Source organism: Macaca nemestrina, chromosome 18 (genome assembly GCF_043159975.1).
Source record: "Macaca nemestrina isolate mMacNem1 chromosome 18, mMacNem.hap1, whole genome shotgun sequence".
In the NCBI taxonomy this organism is placed as follows: domain Eukaryota; kingdom Metazoa; phylum Chordata; class Mammalia; order Primates; family Cercopithecidae; genus Macaca; species Macaca nemestrina.
In genome coordinates this window covers 26,018,555-26,033,407 of record NC_092142.1, presented here as the reverse complement: position 1 = coordinate 26,033,407, position 14,853 = coordinate 26,018,555, and the positions used below count along the sequence as shown (strand labels likewise).

The 14,853-nt window shown below is 55.6% G+C and overlaps 1 protein-coding gene across 6 annotated transcripts in view; it reads left to right on the top strand.

Moving 5' to 3' along the window:
• LOC105463219 (NSE1 homolog, SMC5-SMC6 complex component) overlaps positions 1 to 12,434 on the top strand; it is a 48,356-nt gene extending 35,922 nt beyond the window's left edge. For 4 of the 6 annotated variants that reach the window (XM_071084286.1, XM_011710183.3, XM_071084287.1 and 1 more), the window contains 5 exons: positions 2,277 to 2,398; positions 3,188 to 3,265; positions 4,301 to 4,447; positions 5,211 to 5,358; positions 9,947 to 10,565. In XM_071084286.1, coding sequence (XP_070940387.1) covers positions 2,277 to 2,398; positions 3,188 to 3,265; positions 4,301 to 4,447; positions 5,211 to 5,358; positions 9,947 to 10,230 — 779 coding nt within the window. In that variant the 3' untranslated portion in view covers positions 10,231 to 10,565. The other 2 variants (XM_011710180.2, XM_011710178.3) reach the window with 1 other exon arrangement.
• Positions 12,435 to 14,853: the final 2,419 nt, after the last annotated feature.

Here is a 14,853-nt window from a genome sequence, read left to right as displayed (position 1 = left end):
GCTTTTTGGTGTCTGGGCCCCTTGCGTCTGAGCTCCCCAGCACTGGCTGCCCTTGGGGGTGGAAAAGCGTGTCTGCCCAAGTCACCGGCACAGGCAGGTACGGAACAGCTTGGCTCCCACGCCAGCGAAGAGCTGCCTTGCGTGGTGTGGAAGAGGAAGACAGCATCGGGGGCAGAAGAGAACATTTCCTGGAAAAACAGGCCATCCGAGGTGGCTACAGCAGTGGAGGGAGAGCTTTTCAGAAAGGAGGGACCCGTGAGCAGAGGCGTGGAGGCAGGAGGTCAGGCCATGCCTCTCAGTCCTGATGCCTGCTCTCCAGCCACCGAGGCCAGATGCCATTGTCTCATGTTACGATTGCACCATGTCCATGTTCCACCCACTTATTATGACTACTTTTTAATTTAAACTGCCTTTTAAAAACTTTACTTAAATGGAAGGTTAGCTCCTCGCTGAGCATGGCGCGTTAGTGTCACTGCCCTGGGCTTTGTTCTTGGCTTTTCTGGGCGCCCACAGTCTGATCCTCTGATAGAGCTCACTGGCCTGGGTTGTCCTTGACTCTTTCACATGGCCATGTCCTCCATTTTCACCAGCGTGATCTTTTTTTTTTTTTTTTTAACTTTATGGATCTTGAGTTGTATGGGTAGCTTAGAAATGCCTCTGTCTATAAGAAATCAAACATAGACACACAGCGTGAGGGCGCTGTGATGACCCCCGTTTAGTCCCTTCCTGGCAGTGGCCTTGGTCATCAGTCCAGTGGGCAACCTGCTGGGCCTTTTCCTGTGGGACCGTTTCATTGGTTCTGTTTTTGTTTCACACGAAATGTATCAGATTGTCTGTTTTTTCTTGCAGTTTTTTTTTCCAAAATGATTTTCTAAGGCATGAATCTTTTGAAATTATTTATTTTAATACATAAAAACAGTGAAAACAGTAATACATACTCTTGCTTTAAAAAGTTTCGCAGCACAAGCTCATTCCTGTAATCCCAGCATTTTGGGAGGCCGAGGTGGGCGGATCACCTGAGGTCAGGAGCTCGAGACCAGCCTGGCCAACATGGTAAAACCCTATCTCTACTGAAAATACAAAAACTAGCTGAGCGTGGTGGTGGGCGCCTGTAATCTCAACTCCTCGGGAGGCTAAGGCAGGTGGATTGCTTGAACCCGGAGGTGGAGGTTGCAGTGAGCCAAGATTGCGCTACTGCACTCCGGCCTGGGCGAGAGTGAGACTGTCTCAAAAGACATGACTGTCTCACAGCATGAAAGGTACACAGCGCTGGACATGTCCTTCCACTGCTTCCAGTGCTCAGAGGCTTCCTGGTGCCACAGGAGAAAGGCCCTGCTGTCCCCGGCCACAGGCCCTGTGTGATCTGGCTCCCTTCCCCACCGCAGCCTCTCTGCCCTCCTTCCTTCCCTGGCTGATCAGTGTCCATTCAGCTGAGCCCCCGGCCATACTGTGGGTGCCCCCTCCTCAGACTGATGGACCTGGATGGTGGCCCCTGGGCTGTGAGCGTCCTGCTGGCAGGGCCAGGGGAGGTGGGTGACAGAGAGGTCAAAGCCCCGGCCTTGTGGTACAACTCTGGGTGAGTCAGTTCACTTCTCTGCGTCTCAGCCTCTTTCCCTGTGCCCAGAGAGCTGCTGGAGGGTGGATTCATGATGACAAAGGGTGCCCGGGACAGGGCCTCTCCATGCTGAGGGCTTGCTGCAAGCCGCCCTTCTCACCCCGGTTGTTGTTATTCTTACTGTTCCAGCCCAGGACCGAGCACAAGCCTGGCATGTAAGTGAGGATAAGTGGACACTGAATAAAAAAAGAAAGGAATAAAGCTCCACCTAAGACGTGTGGGGACGCAAAGGGACAGAGGCCTCTCGCGGGGCACTGGGGACGAGGTAGAACGGCTGAGATGGGATGGGATGTGCGTGCAGCGGGAGCTTAGTGCACGCTCTGAGCACGTCACTGAGTGATACGCTGAAGGTGCTGATCCAGACTCTCATCGGGAGGCAGCGAGCAAAGACAGGAAGCCCGCGGCAGCCTCCGTGGTTGCAGATAGCATCTCCCCGGCCCTCCTGCCTCACAACGCCCTCCATCTGTTGTCTGTTTGTCTTCCAAGTACTCCAGGAAGAAAGAAGCCACACGGCACTGGCATTCACCCAAGAGGCTGCAGCCTCCGCCCGTGTCTGGGGTTGCTGTCCCCTGGGTTGAGATGGGATGGAATGATTCAAGCAAACTACGTTTTTTTGATGAGGCCCCCCATCACACCCCTTTTTTGGTCTGTTTATTTCCAGGCAATGCCACTGTAGATAAGTTGGAGGACTTCATCAACAACATTAACAGTGTCTTGGAGTCCTTGTATATTGAGATAAAGAGAGGAGTCACGGAAGATGACGGGAGACCCATTTATGCGTTGGTGAGTGCCCAGCAGAGCCCTCTAGTGGCGTTTTTGAGGAGCTGGAACAGGGCCCAGGCAGCCCGTGTTTGCTTTGGTTTGATTTCTCTTTTGGACCGTTCTTTGTAAAGAAGTCACTCCAAATGTATGGAATATTAGGAATAAAGGGAGAAATGGTTTTTTACTTAGAATAAGACATAGAAGCGATGAAAAGAAACAGTGTGTAGGAGTGTCAAGGATTGCGACCCACGTGGGGTCTTCAGTGGTTTTCAGATTTACTCTCACAGGTAGGGATCAGGGTGAAACACAGGAGTGGGAAGCTGACATGCCCCATCCCTGGCTAGGAGACACCTCGGGCTGGTCAGAGGACATCTGGCTGCTCCCAGCCAGGCTCACACTCAGAAAGGAGCACTCTAGTCCAGGGTTTCCAAAACATTACACAGGCAAAGAACTATGGAAATGCTGGTCAGACATGGCAAAGCAGATTTCCTTGCTGTCGGACTTCTCAGTGCCTTTTGCATTTGAAGCTCCATTAACATGTAGACAAATCTCCCAAATTTATCTGAGTTTGGAAAATACTGCACACCCTCTGGAGTTCTGAAACTTCTGAGGGTCTAGCATGTTGACTGAGCTAAAGAATAAAGTCTGTAGTATATGCCTGGTTACAGATCCATCCTGCGGCTCGCAGTGCCTGGATACAGGAGCTCAGTGACTGGCCAGAGACGGAGGAGGGGAGGGAGGGAGAGCCAGCGACACGTTAACCAACACGCGAAGGGCACAGCCTGACTGTTGCGCTGACTTATTTCTTAGGTGAATCTTGCTACAACTTCAATTTCCAAAATGGCTACGGATTTTGCAGAGAATGAACTGGATCTGTTTAGAAAGGCTGTAAGTAGAGTAATCCCCGTCGCCCATTGGCTGGGCTTCTTATGGGAAAGTTCTGTCTCAGTCGTTAGAAGTGGCAACTGCAGTCTTCAAGGATCACTGGGGGGACGTGGGCCACCACTGCTGTCTGAGGAAAGGCTTTGCAGGGAGATATCACTGTCTACCCATCTGGAATTCACAGCTGTCAGGGGCCCCCATGGCTGCCTGGGAAGGAAGTGCTGGGCCAGGTGTGAGCCCCAGCTGGATGGGCAAGAGCAGGGCCTCACTGGTAGTAACAGGCGTTCCTACCTGGCTGCTGTAAGTGCCATCTGGGAAAGGCAGCAGCAGCAGCAGCAGCATCACCTGGGAGCTTGTTAGAAAGGCCCAGTCCCAGTCCCTACCCTACACTGCTGAGTCCGAATCTGCATTTTTGCCAGGTACCCGCTGAATCGTTTGCATGTGCACATTTGAGCGGCATTGCTCTACCAGGCTTCAGAGCTACTTGCTCGGCCCTCTGGTCAAACATATGGCTAAGAGTGGTTCTCAGGCCTACATAACTGCAGAGGTGAGAAGGAATTCAGACATTTCAGCCCCACTTGGGATCTGTCGAATCTGAATCTCTGAGAACCAGGTGTTGGAATCATTCCTTTGAGGTCTTCTCCTGGGGTTTATTAGCTGCCAGGGTTGAGGAGCAGGTGCTGAGCTGAGCACACATCTGTGTGTGCAGGAACCTGTCTTCTCCAGAGGTTCCTGCCTGCCGTGTCTGTCTCTCGCTGCCTCTGAGGCCAGCTGTGAGGCAAGGTGACCCTTATTGATTTGGGGACATTAAGATGATTTATTTGGGAGGATGTTATCGAAGTGACCTCTTGAGTCAAAAGAACTGAGCACAGTCCTGACTCTTGATGCATATTACATTGTTTTCCCCGAATACCGTGCCAGTGTGCAGTTCTGCCTGTGGTCCGAGTGGTCTTACTGCACCCCTGCCAGACTTAGTATTACCATTTAAAAGTTATTTTTGCCATTTTAATAGAGAAGCATGGTACCTGCTCTTTCTTCCAGCTGGAGCTAATTATTGACTCAGAAACTGGCTTTGCATCTTCCACAAACATTTTGAACCTGGTTGATCAACTTAAAGGCAAGAAGATGAGGAAGAAGGAAGCGGAGCAGGTGCTGCAGAAGTTTGTCCAAAACAAGTGGCTAATTGAGGTACTGTCTCATGGTTTTCCAGTCCGGCTCACTCTTTTGAGTGAATAGCAGTTTTGTCTCCAAAATCGTATTTCTAGCCAACTGATGTCTGTGGAGCCCAGCCTTCTCAGATCCCTTATCTGCTTTCACGCATTCCAGCAGTGACCCCATGGGGAGGATCTGGGCCTCACCTCTCCTGCCTCCCACTCCCTGTTCACCCACATGATGTGTTGAGGATGCCACAGCCAGAATGGCAGAGCCAGGAGCTGCACCCGGGATTTGGGCCCCGGGACCAAGCCTCTAGCCCACAGACTGCAAGGCAGAGGCAGTTCCGTGGCTGAGAGTGTGGCTGTGATGTCTGACCCGGGTCTGAACCCTGAGCCAGGTGACCTCAGGTTCCCTGTAAGAGGGAAGTTGTCGTTTCCCCTTTGGGGCTGGGTGTGTCAGGAGCAGGAATGGGACCTCACAGTAACGTGCTCCGTGCTGCGCTGGCTGGCTCGCGGGGGAGGCAGCAGAGGAATTGGCGACGTTACCACTGTTGTTTTTGTCAGCAGTGAGTTCCTCAGGGTCAGTGCTTAGAAGAGGCACAGACAAGCTTTAGGAAAGGAGCTGTGACGTCTGGGACAGGCCCCACTGCAGCTCCAGTTTCTAGATGCTGCCCCGCCCCCACGTCTAGTCCTGCTGAATGGAGCAGAACAAATGTTTCAGTTCTTTTTCCACAAAAGGCACCCCTGTTTTCAACAGCGTGGTGTTTGCTGAGTTGACCATTGCTGTGCCCTCCCAGGTGCTCGTGCCCGTGTGTGTTGAGGACGCGCTCACGTCGGGTTCCCGCTTCCTCACTTGGTGGTCGGACTTGTGGCCAGAGGCTGCTGCTTGTGGCTGCAGCGACTCTCCACTTCCTGTTCAGGAAGGCTTGCCTCCGGATTGGGGAAGTCTGTGTTCTGAGTTACTAATTTCTGTGTAGGGTGGGCCTGTACCAGGAACCTGACCCAAATTCAGTTCCTGGGGTACCTGATGGGAAGAAAGGGTGGAGAGGTCACGGGGTGAGGGCAGAGGTCACAGGGGTGAGGTCAGGGCTGGGAGCTCCTGGTGAGTGCAGGATCTGCTGGGCACATTCCCGTATGTCCTGTCTCGGAGGCTGCCTGCTGTCCTGCAGTGGCTCCATAGCTTAGTTTTTAGCTGACAGCTCAGGGGTCTGGATGACATCGGACAACAGCTCAGGGGTCTGGATGACATCGGACACCCTGAGAGTGGCAGGGCCGAGTTCAGGCCCCAGTTTGGGGACTGCAGCTCCCATCAATGGCTTTGTCACAGTTTTTCTTGCCCTCCGGGCTGTATTTGGTACTAGAGAATGTTCTAGGGTCTGCTGAGGTTATAACTGACCATTCTCGCTTGTGGTGCAGCCCCTCTTAGGGCCAAGTTTTTTTTTTTTTTTTTTTTTTGAGATGGAGTTTCGCTCTTGTTGCCCAGGCTGGAGTGCAATGGTACAATCTTGGCTCACTGCAACCTCCACCTCCTGCTTCAAGTGATTTTCCTGCCTCAGCCTCCCAAATAGCTGGGATTACAAGCATGTGCCACCATGCCTGGCTAATTTTTGTATTTTTAATAGAGACGGGGTTTCTCCATATTGACAAGGCTAGTCTCGAACTCCTGACCTCAGGTGATCTGCCTATCTCGGCCTCCCAAAGTGCTGGGATTACAGGTGTGAGCCACTGTGCCCAGCCATGGGCCAAGTTTCTTAAGGGCAAGGGTTATGACCTCTTCATGGCTGATTCCCATTGCAGAATCTAGTGCGTGGCACCTCAGGCGCTCAATAAATGCTTGCTGATTAGATGACTGAACGGGTGGATGAGGTTACAGAGGAACAGAGTTTAAAACTTACAAAAAATGTTACAGGAAATACCTGTTCATTATAGGAGGATTACAACATGTCAAGATGCATAAAGAAACCCACTGAAGTCACCTGTTATCCCAGCCCCTAGAGCCAAGTGCCCCAACATTCCATTTCACAACACTTTGCAGCCTGCTTTGCACCCAAGAGCATGCGTGCCTAGCACACGCCACCACCATTGTGCATGGCTTGCAGGGCGTGCCCCCAGCTTTATGATTTGACTTGCCCTTTGTCTGCCCTTGGTGTCTGGAGAGGGCTGTGGTGGATAGGAGAGGCACCGCCCTTGGAGTCTGTGGGGGTGAGCTGTGGCTGCAGGCGCTTGTACTCTGTGCCTTTCTCAGTTCGGTGGCAGTGCTGGCACCGCCTTCTGCAGGGCGCCTCTGAGCTCGAGGGAGGGTGGATAGAGGATCCGGGAGCTGCCACCTGCAGGAGCGCTGCAGAAGTAGCAGGGGGCCCTCAGCACTGGTGCTGGGCAGTCGCCCTGGAGAGGCTTCTTGTTGACTGCCTGGCCTGCTGGGGCCCTGAGGAGGACGAAGGAACAAAGCTCATGTGGCAAGAGCTGCGTAGTGAGACTCCTCCAGGTTCCTCTGCTGCCTGTGGCAAGCAGCTTCTTGTTGCAGAGACTGTTTCCTCATCTGCAGGATGGAGACACTGCCAGCTCCAGGTTTCTGTGAGGGTCCAGTGCTCTCTGACCTACATGGCCTGGTAAGGGTTGCCCTGAGGTCTGTGGCACTCTGGAGGAACCGCTGAGAACAGGGGTGGGGTGCTCATGTACCCAGGACAGGTCTTCCTAGGGCAGCACCTCGATCAGAGAGACCACACGTCAGCGTCTGATCCTTGGCTTCTCAGACACAGGGCTTCCCACAGAAACAGCCAGGGGTCCACTGCCAAGGCCCTTCCAGGTGGGCATATCACCCCAAGGACATGTCACTCCTAGACAGCCAGTCCTGTGCGAGACTGGCTCAGCATGGAGGTGCTGAGGCAGCTGCCGGTCCAGGAGAAGGCCCAGGGGTGGTGGGTGGTTGGGGTCAGCAGAGAGGCTTCTGAGAGCAAGCGCGGCTCATGGGAGCTGGACGTCTGCTGATGGACGCACCTCCATACACCCCAGGACTGCTCCCTACAAGAGGTCCTGACTTCCAAGTGTCGTGGCGAGGTGCCTGGGAGATTGCCTGGGCTCTCGTCTTCTCTGAGGGCTAGGGCACCCCTCCTACCCCTTCCCTGATGGGCCCACAGAGGACTGAGTGGGTCATGAATGGTGAGCCTTGGGTGCAGTTTCTGGTGCATAGTAGGTGTTCAGTAAATGCAGCTTGGCTGGGCACAGTGGCTCACACCTGTAATTCCAGCACTTTGGGAGGCTGAGGCAGGTAGATCACTTGAAGTCAGGAGTTTGAGACCAGCCTGGCCGACATGGTGAAACCCTGTCTCTACTAAAAATATAAAAAATTAGCTGGGTGTGGTGGCGGGCACCTGTAATCCCAGCTACTTGGGAGGCTGAGGCAGTAGAATCACTTGAACCCTGGAGGCAAAGGTTGCAGTGAGCTGAGATTGTGCCATTGCACTCCAGCCTGGGCAACAAGAGTGAAACTGTCTCAAAAATAAGTAAATTTAAAAAAATAATAAAAATAAATGCACCTTGGCCGGGCGCGGTGGCTCACGCCTGTAATCCCAGCACTTTGGGAGGCCGAGACGGGCGGATCACGAGGTCAGGAGATCGAGACCATCCTGGCTAACACGGTGAAACCCCGTCTCTACTAAAAAATACAAAAAACTAGCCGGGCGAGGTGGCGGGCGCCTATAGTCCCAGCTACTCGGGAGGCTGAGGCGGGAGAATGGCGTGAACCTGGGAGGCGGAGCTTGCAGTGAGCTGAGATCCGGCCACCGCACTCCAGCCTGGGTGACAGAGCGAGACTCAGTCTCAAAAAAAAAAAAAAAAAAAAAAAAAAAAAATAAATGCACCTGCTGCCTCAGTCTAAGCTTGAACTTGCTCACAGTGTGAGGCACTCCTCTGGGATCAGTGCAAGGTCTACTTCATCTTCCTGTGGGCCTGCCAAGTGCTGGGCCCCACAGCAGGTGCTGCGGACACTGGAGTGAGCGAAACCAGAGCTGGTGGCCACTCCCACGGGGCCGTGGTCTGGAGGGAGAGCCCAAGAGCAGTGAGACGGTCATCCCACTGCAGTCCAGGTACAGATGGAAAGGAAACATGGCTTTATGACAGCTGTCCCAGAGGAACTGGCCCTCAGCTGCTGAGTAAGTGACACTCAAGCTGAAGGCTGTGTGGGAGTTGCCTGGAGCCTGGGGTGGGAGGATCATCAGCCCAGCAATGGCCCTGTGGCCAGTGAGTGTGCTCAAGAAGCTAAGGCCAGGGCCATCTGAGCACAAAGATTGCTGGGGAGAGCAGACGAGGGCAACCCGGGAGATACATGCATTAGGGGCTTGGCTCTTGGACCTAAGGGTGGTGGGAAGCCCTCGGGCGGGGGTGAGGTGGGAGTGACAGGGCCAGGCTTGTTTTGTAGCAAGCACATTGCTGGAGGAGAGTGGGCTCAGAGAGCTGCAGGAACAGGGGAGGGTGGAAGAGGGTGGAGGCTGGGGAGGTGGGGTGCCGTGATGGATCTGGAGGAGGGTGGAAGTGGGTGGTAGCCAGGGAGGTGGGGTGCCATGATGGATTTGGGAGTTTTGGGGAAGGTAACAGCCATGGGACCGAGGACCGAGGACTGAGGATGGCCTGAGGGCTGGTCACATCCTCCCATTGCCCACAGCACTTGGAGAACACAAAGCCCCTGTGCACCAACAGCCGCGGTGCAGGGCATAAGCACCTGGTACCCTGGCCTCCCTCCACTGCTCCTGCAGCGGCTGTCCCTGCCCCAACCCCATGCCTCTACCCTGCCTCCCTTCCTGTGCTCACCCAGCCCCTCTACTGGTGTTCCAGAGTGAATGCACTGCAAGCCCAGGTTATGCAAGCACACCCCCTCCACACTGCACTCTGGGGATGGAGGCAGGAATGGGGTTGGGGGGCTCTACCGGTCAGAAACAGGAGTGGGCCGGGTACGGTGGCTCATGCCTGCAGTCCCAGCACTTTGGAAGACCAAGGTGGGTGGATCACCTGAGGTCGGGAGTTCAAGACCAGCCTGGTCAACATGGCAAAACCCCATCTCTACTAAAAATACAAAATTAGCCGGTGGTGGCACACACCTGTAATCCCAGCTACTCTGGAGGCTGAGGCAGAAGAATTGCTTGAACCCAGAACACGGAAGTTGCATTGAGCCAAGATCATGCCATTGCACTCCACCCTGGTCAACTAGAGCAAAACTCCATCTCAAAAAAAAAAACCAAAAAACCAAAAAACAAAAACGGGAGTGACAGCTCTTGCTTGTAAAAATTAGAAAATAACAGGAAAGGCAGCTGAGCACTCGAGTGACTCGCAGGCTTCAGTGACGCCATCTCCTGGCGCGGTTCACGTCCGATGCATGAGCTGACTGTGGAGAAACTGGAATCAGCCTGCATGGGTCCGTGTCCTGGGTCCGTGTCATTTGCCTCCCTTGGGTCTCCCTCAGTGCTGCCTCTCTCCTGTGACCTGGCAGGCGGGTCAGCCTGGGGAGCTGTGTTATTCATGTGCTTCCTGGTTCTCCCAGGGTGTTCAGGATGCATGATGGGTGACCGCACCCTGGCGTGGGAACCAGGAGGACTGGCTTCCGTTGGAGGCTCCACTGCCCATGGTGTGATGGGGCCCGTCTGCCCTCTCCAGACTCCTTCCAGCTCCGTCTGTAAAGTGATGTGGCCGGAAATGATCTCTGAGGGTCCCTACTGCAGTTGGAGGCAGAAATGCTGGGAGGCACCGGGGATGCTGCTTTTTGGGAGCGGGATGGGTGGCGGATGGAAGCAGTGGGTGCTCGGGTTTGTGCCCTGGGGAGACTGACCCCTTGTGGGCCTCAGCGTCCTCATCTGCAGGAGGGCTGTGACTGCCTCGCTCGGGGCTGCTGTGCAGACAGAGCAGTCACGTCTGAAGGCACAACAGGTGCTGAGAAAAGGGCGGTGTCGGGGAGCTGTGCCTCCATGCCTTTTGGGCCTTTGCCTCAGTTTCCCTTGCTGAGGCTCTGCCAGGGGGACGTGGCTGATGCGCGTTGTCTGGGGTTGGTGCAAAGGTGCCTAGACCCTTGTGTCTTCCTGAGCACAGGGCTGTGGGATCACAGAGGAACAGAGGTAGTGAATGGGGAGAGGGCCTGGCTGAGGGTGGCCACCTCCCGTGTGTCCCTGCAGAAGGAAGGGGAGTTCACCCTGCATGGCCGGGCCATCCTGGAAATGGAGCAATACATCCGGGAGACGTACCCCGACGCGGTGAAGATCTGTAATATCTGTCACAGCCTCCTCATCCAGGTACCCGCTGGGCAGGGCATGGGAGCTCATTGCTGGGCCCTCAGCTCCTGGGGCTCTGCACAGGTACTTCCCGAATCCTGGCTCTGGACCCAGCCCTCCTGCACTGCCGGCGCCTCCTCCCACAAGAGCTCCTGGAGGCCATCTCCCAGGACGTGTCAGAGGATGCCTCCCCACGGTGGCCTGCAGGGACGCACTGCCTCTCTCCTCCCTGGTTCTGCTGCTGGGGTCCAAGGGCTCTCGCTTACTTTATTTTTCTCAGGAAGGTTGAGTGTCCTGTGCAACCTGCATTATTTTGGCAGTTTTGTGGCAGAGTATTTGGCGGAGTGTCTCTATCAATTGCTGCTTTCCGCAGTGGTCTACTCCAGTTTGCAGGGCTTTGCAACCACTGAACCAGCGTGGACACTGATGTGTCTTTCAGTTTCTGTCGTTTTGCAGCTGTAGCTGTTTGTAATTGCAATTGCTCTCATGGGCCTCGTACACCTGTATCCTTGGGCACATGGTGATTATTTCCTTGGGCGGGGTTTCTGGGACAAAGTGCAATTTTTTTTTGAAAGCCTTTGATCCACATCAGCAAATAAGCTTCTGAAAAGCTGTGGCTGTCCACACGCCACCTGCAGGATCTGACTGCGGGAGCTTGCCAGCCCTCGGCTTCTGTCACTGGGTTCATGTGTTCAGAATTGTTTAGTAAAACCCACTGCAACAAACAAGCAAACAAACAAAAGACTCCCCTGCACTAAGGCGTTTGGGATTTTCAGTATTAATCTGGGGACTGGAAGATAACCCGATGCCACCAGCTGCCCATTTTCCTTGTGGCTTCCCCGGAGGTTTGCAGAACACAGAGGTGTGCACCAGCTCTGCCGTCATTGGCCTTTCTTGTTTCAGGGTCAAAGCTGCGAAACCTGTGGGATCAGGATGCACTTACCCTGCGTGGCCAAGTACTTCCAGTCAAACGCCGAACCGCGCTGCCCCCACTGCAACGACTACTGGCCCCACGAGATCCCAGGTGCGTGGGCCCTGAGGTGCTCATGGGAAGGGCTGGGCCAGCAGGATGCAGGGCCTGCAGGAGGCAGGGCCTGGTGCTGGGGAAGCCCTTGGAGGCAGGGCCCTGAAAGGCTCCAGGTTGTGTGGGGGTCCGCATTAGCAGCCTGAATCCTAGAAGCAGCCACCGCAGGAAGTAAAGGCTGAGCTGCGTGCACCGTTCCAGAGGACTTTCTAGAACCCAGCAGAAATTCCAACGCTTATGAGCATTTTGTCTAGACAAGGCTCCCTCTCTGGCAGCCCTCTCAGGAGGGGGATGTGACAGCCATGTCCACAGCTCCCTCAGTGTGTTCCTCTCTGAATTGGGGCTAACTCTGCCTCACGGGCTGGGGAGGGTTGGCAGTGAAGAATGGTGTAGACCTAGGACAGAGTCCTTGGCACAGGAGACGTAGCTGCTGGCTCGAGCTGGTGCTCCTGTGCTGCCAGCCCCTCCGTTCACTGTCTTTCCTGCCTTTTCTGTCTACAGAAGTCTTCGACCCTGAGAAGCAGAGGGAGTCTGGTATCTCAAAATCGAACAAAAAGTCCCTGCGGTCCAGGCAGCATTAGCCGTCGTGCTCTGCTGAGGGACTGGCTGCCTTGGGTGGCCTGATCGCCGCAGCCCTTCTTGGAAGAGAGGCGTCCGTGTTTCAGGTTCCATGCGAGTCACCTCTTTCTTCTTAATGTGGACTGTCCACAGCTTTGGAATAAACTGTCCTGGAAGTTGCTGCAGCCCCTGTCTGTGTTCTCGAGCCTGTGTGTGAGGCTCTGTGTCGTGGCCTTGCCTTCTTTCCTGGAGTTCGGTCATCACTCAGAACCCCTGGGTTTGGGCTCCAGCAGGTGAAACCAGCAGAGCCCCCAGCAACGGCTCAGGACAGCTCACTGTCCTTGCTCAGGGCAGCCTTGAGTCCCAGCTGTGACCAGCTGTCCCAGCAGGATTGGGCTGGCCCACACCTGGATGTGTGAACCTTGGCCTCCCCAACTCCCCAGTCTGGACTCTCCCCTGGCCCAACGTGCCACTGGCCTGAATGGGCTGAGGCTGGGCGTTTGGGCGGGACACGTGCTCTCCCTCCCTGGACCCTCTGTTCCCTGTGGGTGCCCGGCAGCCCCGCCATCCAGCAGCCCCAGCCGGGACCGGGAGTCAGCCTCAATGCTTCCTCTCCCTGACCCTCCTGCATCCCACTGTCACCAGATCCTGTCCAGCCCAGCTGCCAGTAGCCCTCCGGCCCTGCCGCTGCTGCCTCAGGCTGAGCGCCAGCCCCGGCCCACACCCTGCCTCCATGCTCCCTGTGGAAGACCCCTGGACGCCCCCACTGCTGCAGCAGGGCTGTGGCCCCTGGTGAGGCCCCTGCTCGTCCGTCACCGCCTCCCCCCACCCACTGCTCAGGGTGCAGTGCTTCCTTCGTCAGCTCGGGAGCCTCTGCACAGAGCGCCCTGGGCCTGCGCACCCTCCCCTCTGGTGTCCGGCTTTGTTTCCTGGCTAGCACCCGGTCGTCCTTTGGCACTGGTCAGCCCCTCGCTCCCTGCGCTTCCTCCCTCCTCATACTTGTTAAGTCCCCATCTTCATGCCTCTCTTGAACCCCAGCATCAGTCAGGATGCTTCAGTCTGAGAAAAGCCAACTCAGACTGGCTGAAACAAGGAAGGACTTGGCCACAGGGGACTTGAGAGGCCTGGTCTAGGGGCTCCAGCGAGGTCACCACACAGCCATATTTCTGTGTCTACTGCACATTCACTGGGCTGGCTGCATGCTTGGGGCCTACGAGGTGGTTTCCCAGAAATCCAGCTTTCTTCATGGTAGCAAAATAGCTGCCATGCTCTGGGCCTCACACATCATGCCCGGGATCGGGAGGAAGAGGGAGGCTCTCACTCGGCTCCCACACCCTTGCAAGCATCCTCATGGCCCATAGCTCCCACACGGACACCTGCGAGGTGGGGACACGATGATCCGACTGGCATTGGAAAATCACACCCACCCCGAAGACAGGGGTGGGGCCGTCCCTCTCAGGCCACGTGGCTGAGGGAGCAGGGACCTTTCCCTAAGCAAATTGAAGGTGTGATTGCATCTTCAATAGCCTCAGAGGCAGCGGGGAGTGAACCTGGACACTGAATTGGTGGCTCGCCTCCCCCGCTGCAGGCAGGAACGTCCCCCTTTGTTCACCGCCATCAACCCAGGGTAGAGCAGGTATCCGAGGCTCAGTGAACCAATGACCCCTGCTGGTGGGGAGCTCACCCTCCCAGAACCAAGTCTGGGCTCCTGAGCCCTCAAGCCCACCTTCCCATCAGTGAGGCAGCCGGGGACCCAGTCCAGCCCTTCGTCAGTGGGCACAGACACGCCCATTGGTAAGCCCAATGTGTTCAGCCAGTGCCAGCCCCAGCTGGCCTCACCAGAACAGGGGTTTTTTGGAAACGTATGAGGTGGCTTGCAGAAAGGACAGGAAGGCAAGACCAGTCTAGAATGGCAGACCTTGGAATAAGGGTCATGGATGTCAAGACAATTCTGTGACAGTGGGTGCTGCTGCCACAGGGGGTCAGCTCCAGCCTGTCTACGCTCCTCCCGACGTGCCCTCAAGGTGCCAGTCCAGGGAGGACTGTACAGACCTTCCAGGACCGCGTCCCTGGGGCAGAGGTCATTCTCCAGAGTGCAATCAGTGTGCCGTTCTGGAAGAAGGGAAGATGGACGCCAGGAGGCAAAAAGCCAACCAGCAAATACCGCCTTCAGGAGGGGCCAGGGCAGCTCATGACTGACCCAGTTGTCCCGTGGTTCTGGGCGTTCATTCTCTGTGCTCGAGTCAGTCCTGGCTGGGGACTCCGGAAGCCTCTGGGCACTTCACCATTGGGGACACCGGCCCCCCTGCTGCTCGTCTCTCCTGCCTCCAACATCTCCATGATGACACTGATGTGAACATCCCACAACACACTGGCACTCACCCAAAACCCTTGTGAGTTCCAGACACTGGCCTGGCATTCAAAGCCTTTATTACCCCGCCAGCCTTCTCTTTCACTGCCATGCTCCCCCGCCGGTGCCCCGACCTTATCACTCAGGAATTACGGACTGGCCTGCTTCCCAGGGTCCCCTTGTAGGCCCTTGTCTGCACAGCGGCTGCAGACCTGTCCCTCCCAGGCTGAGCCCCCCAGTGCCTTCCCCTGCTG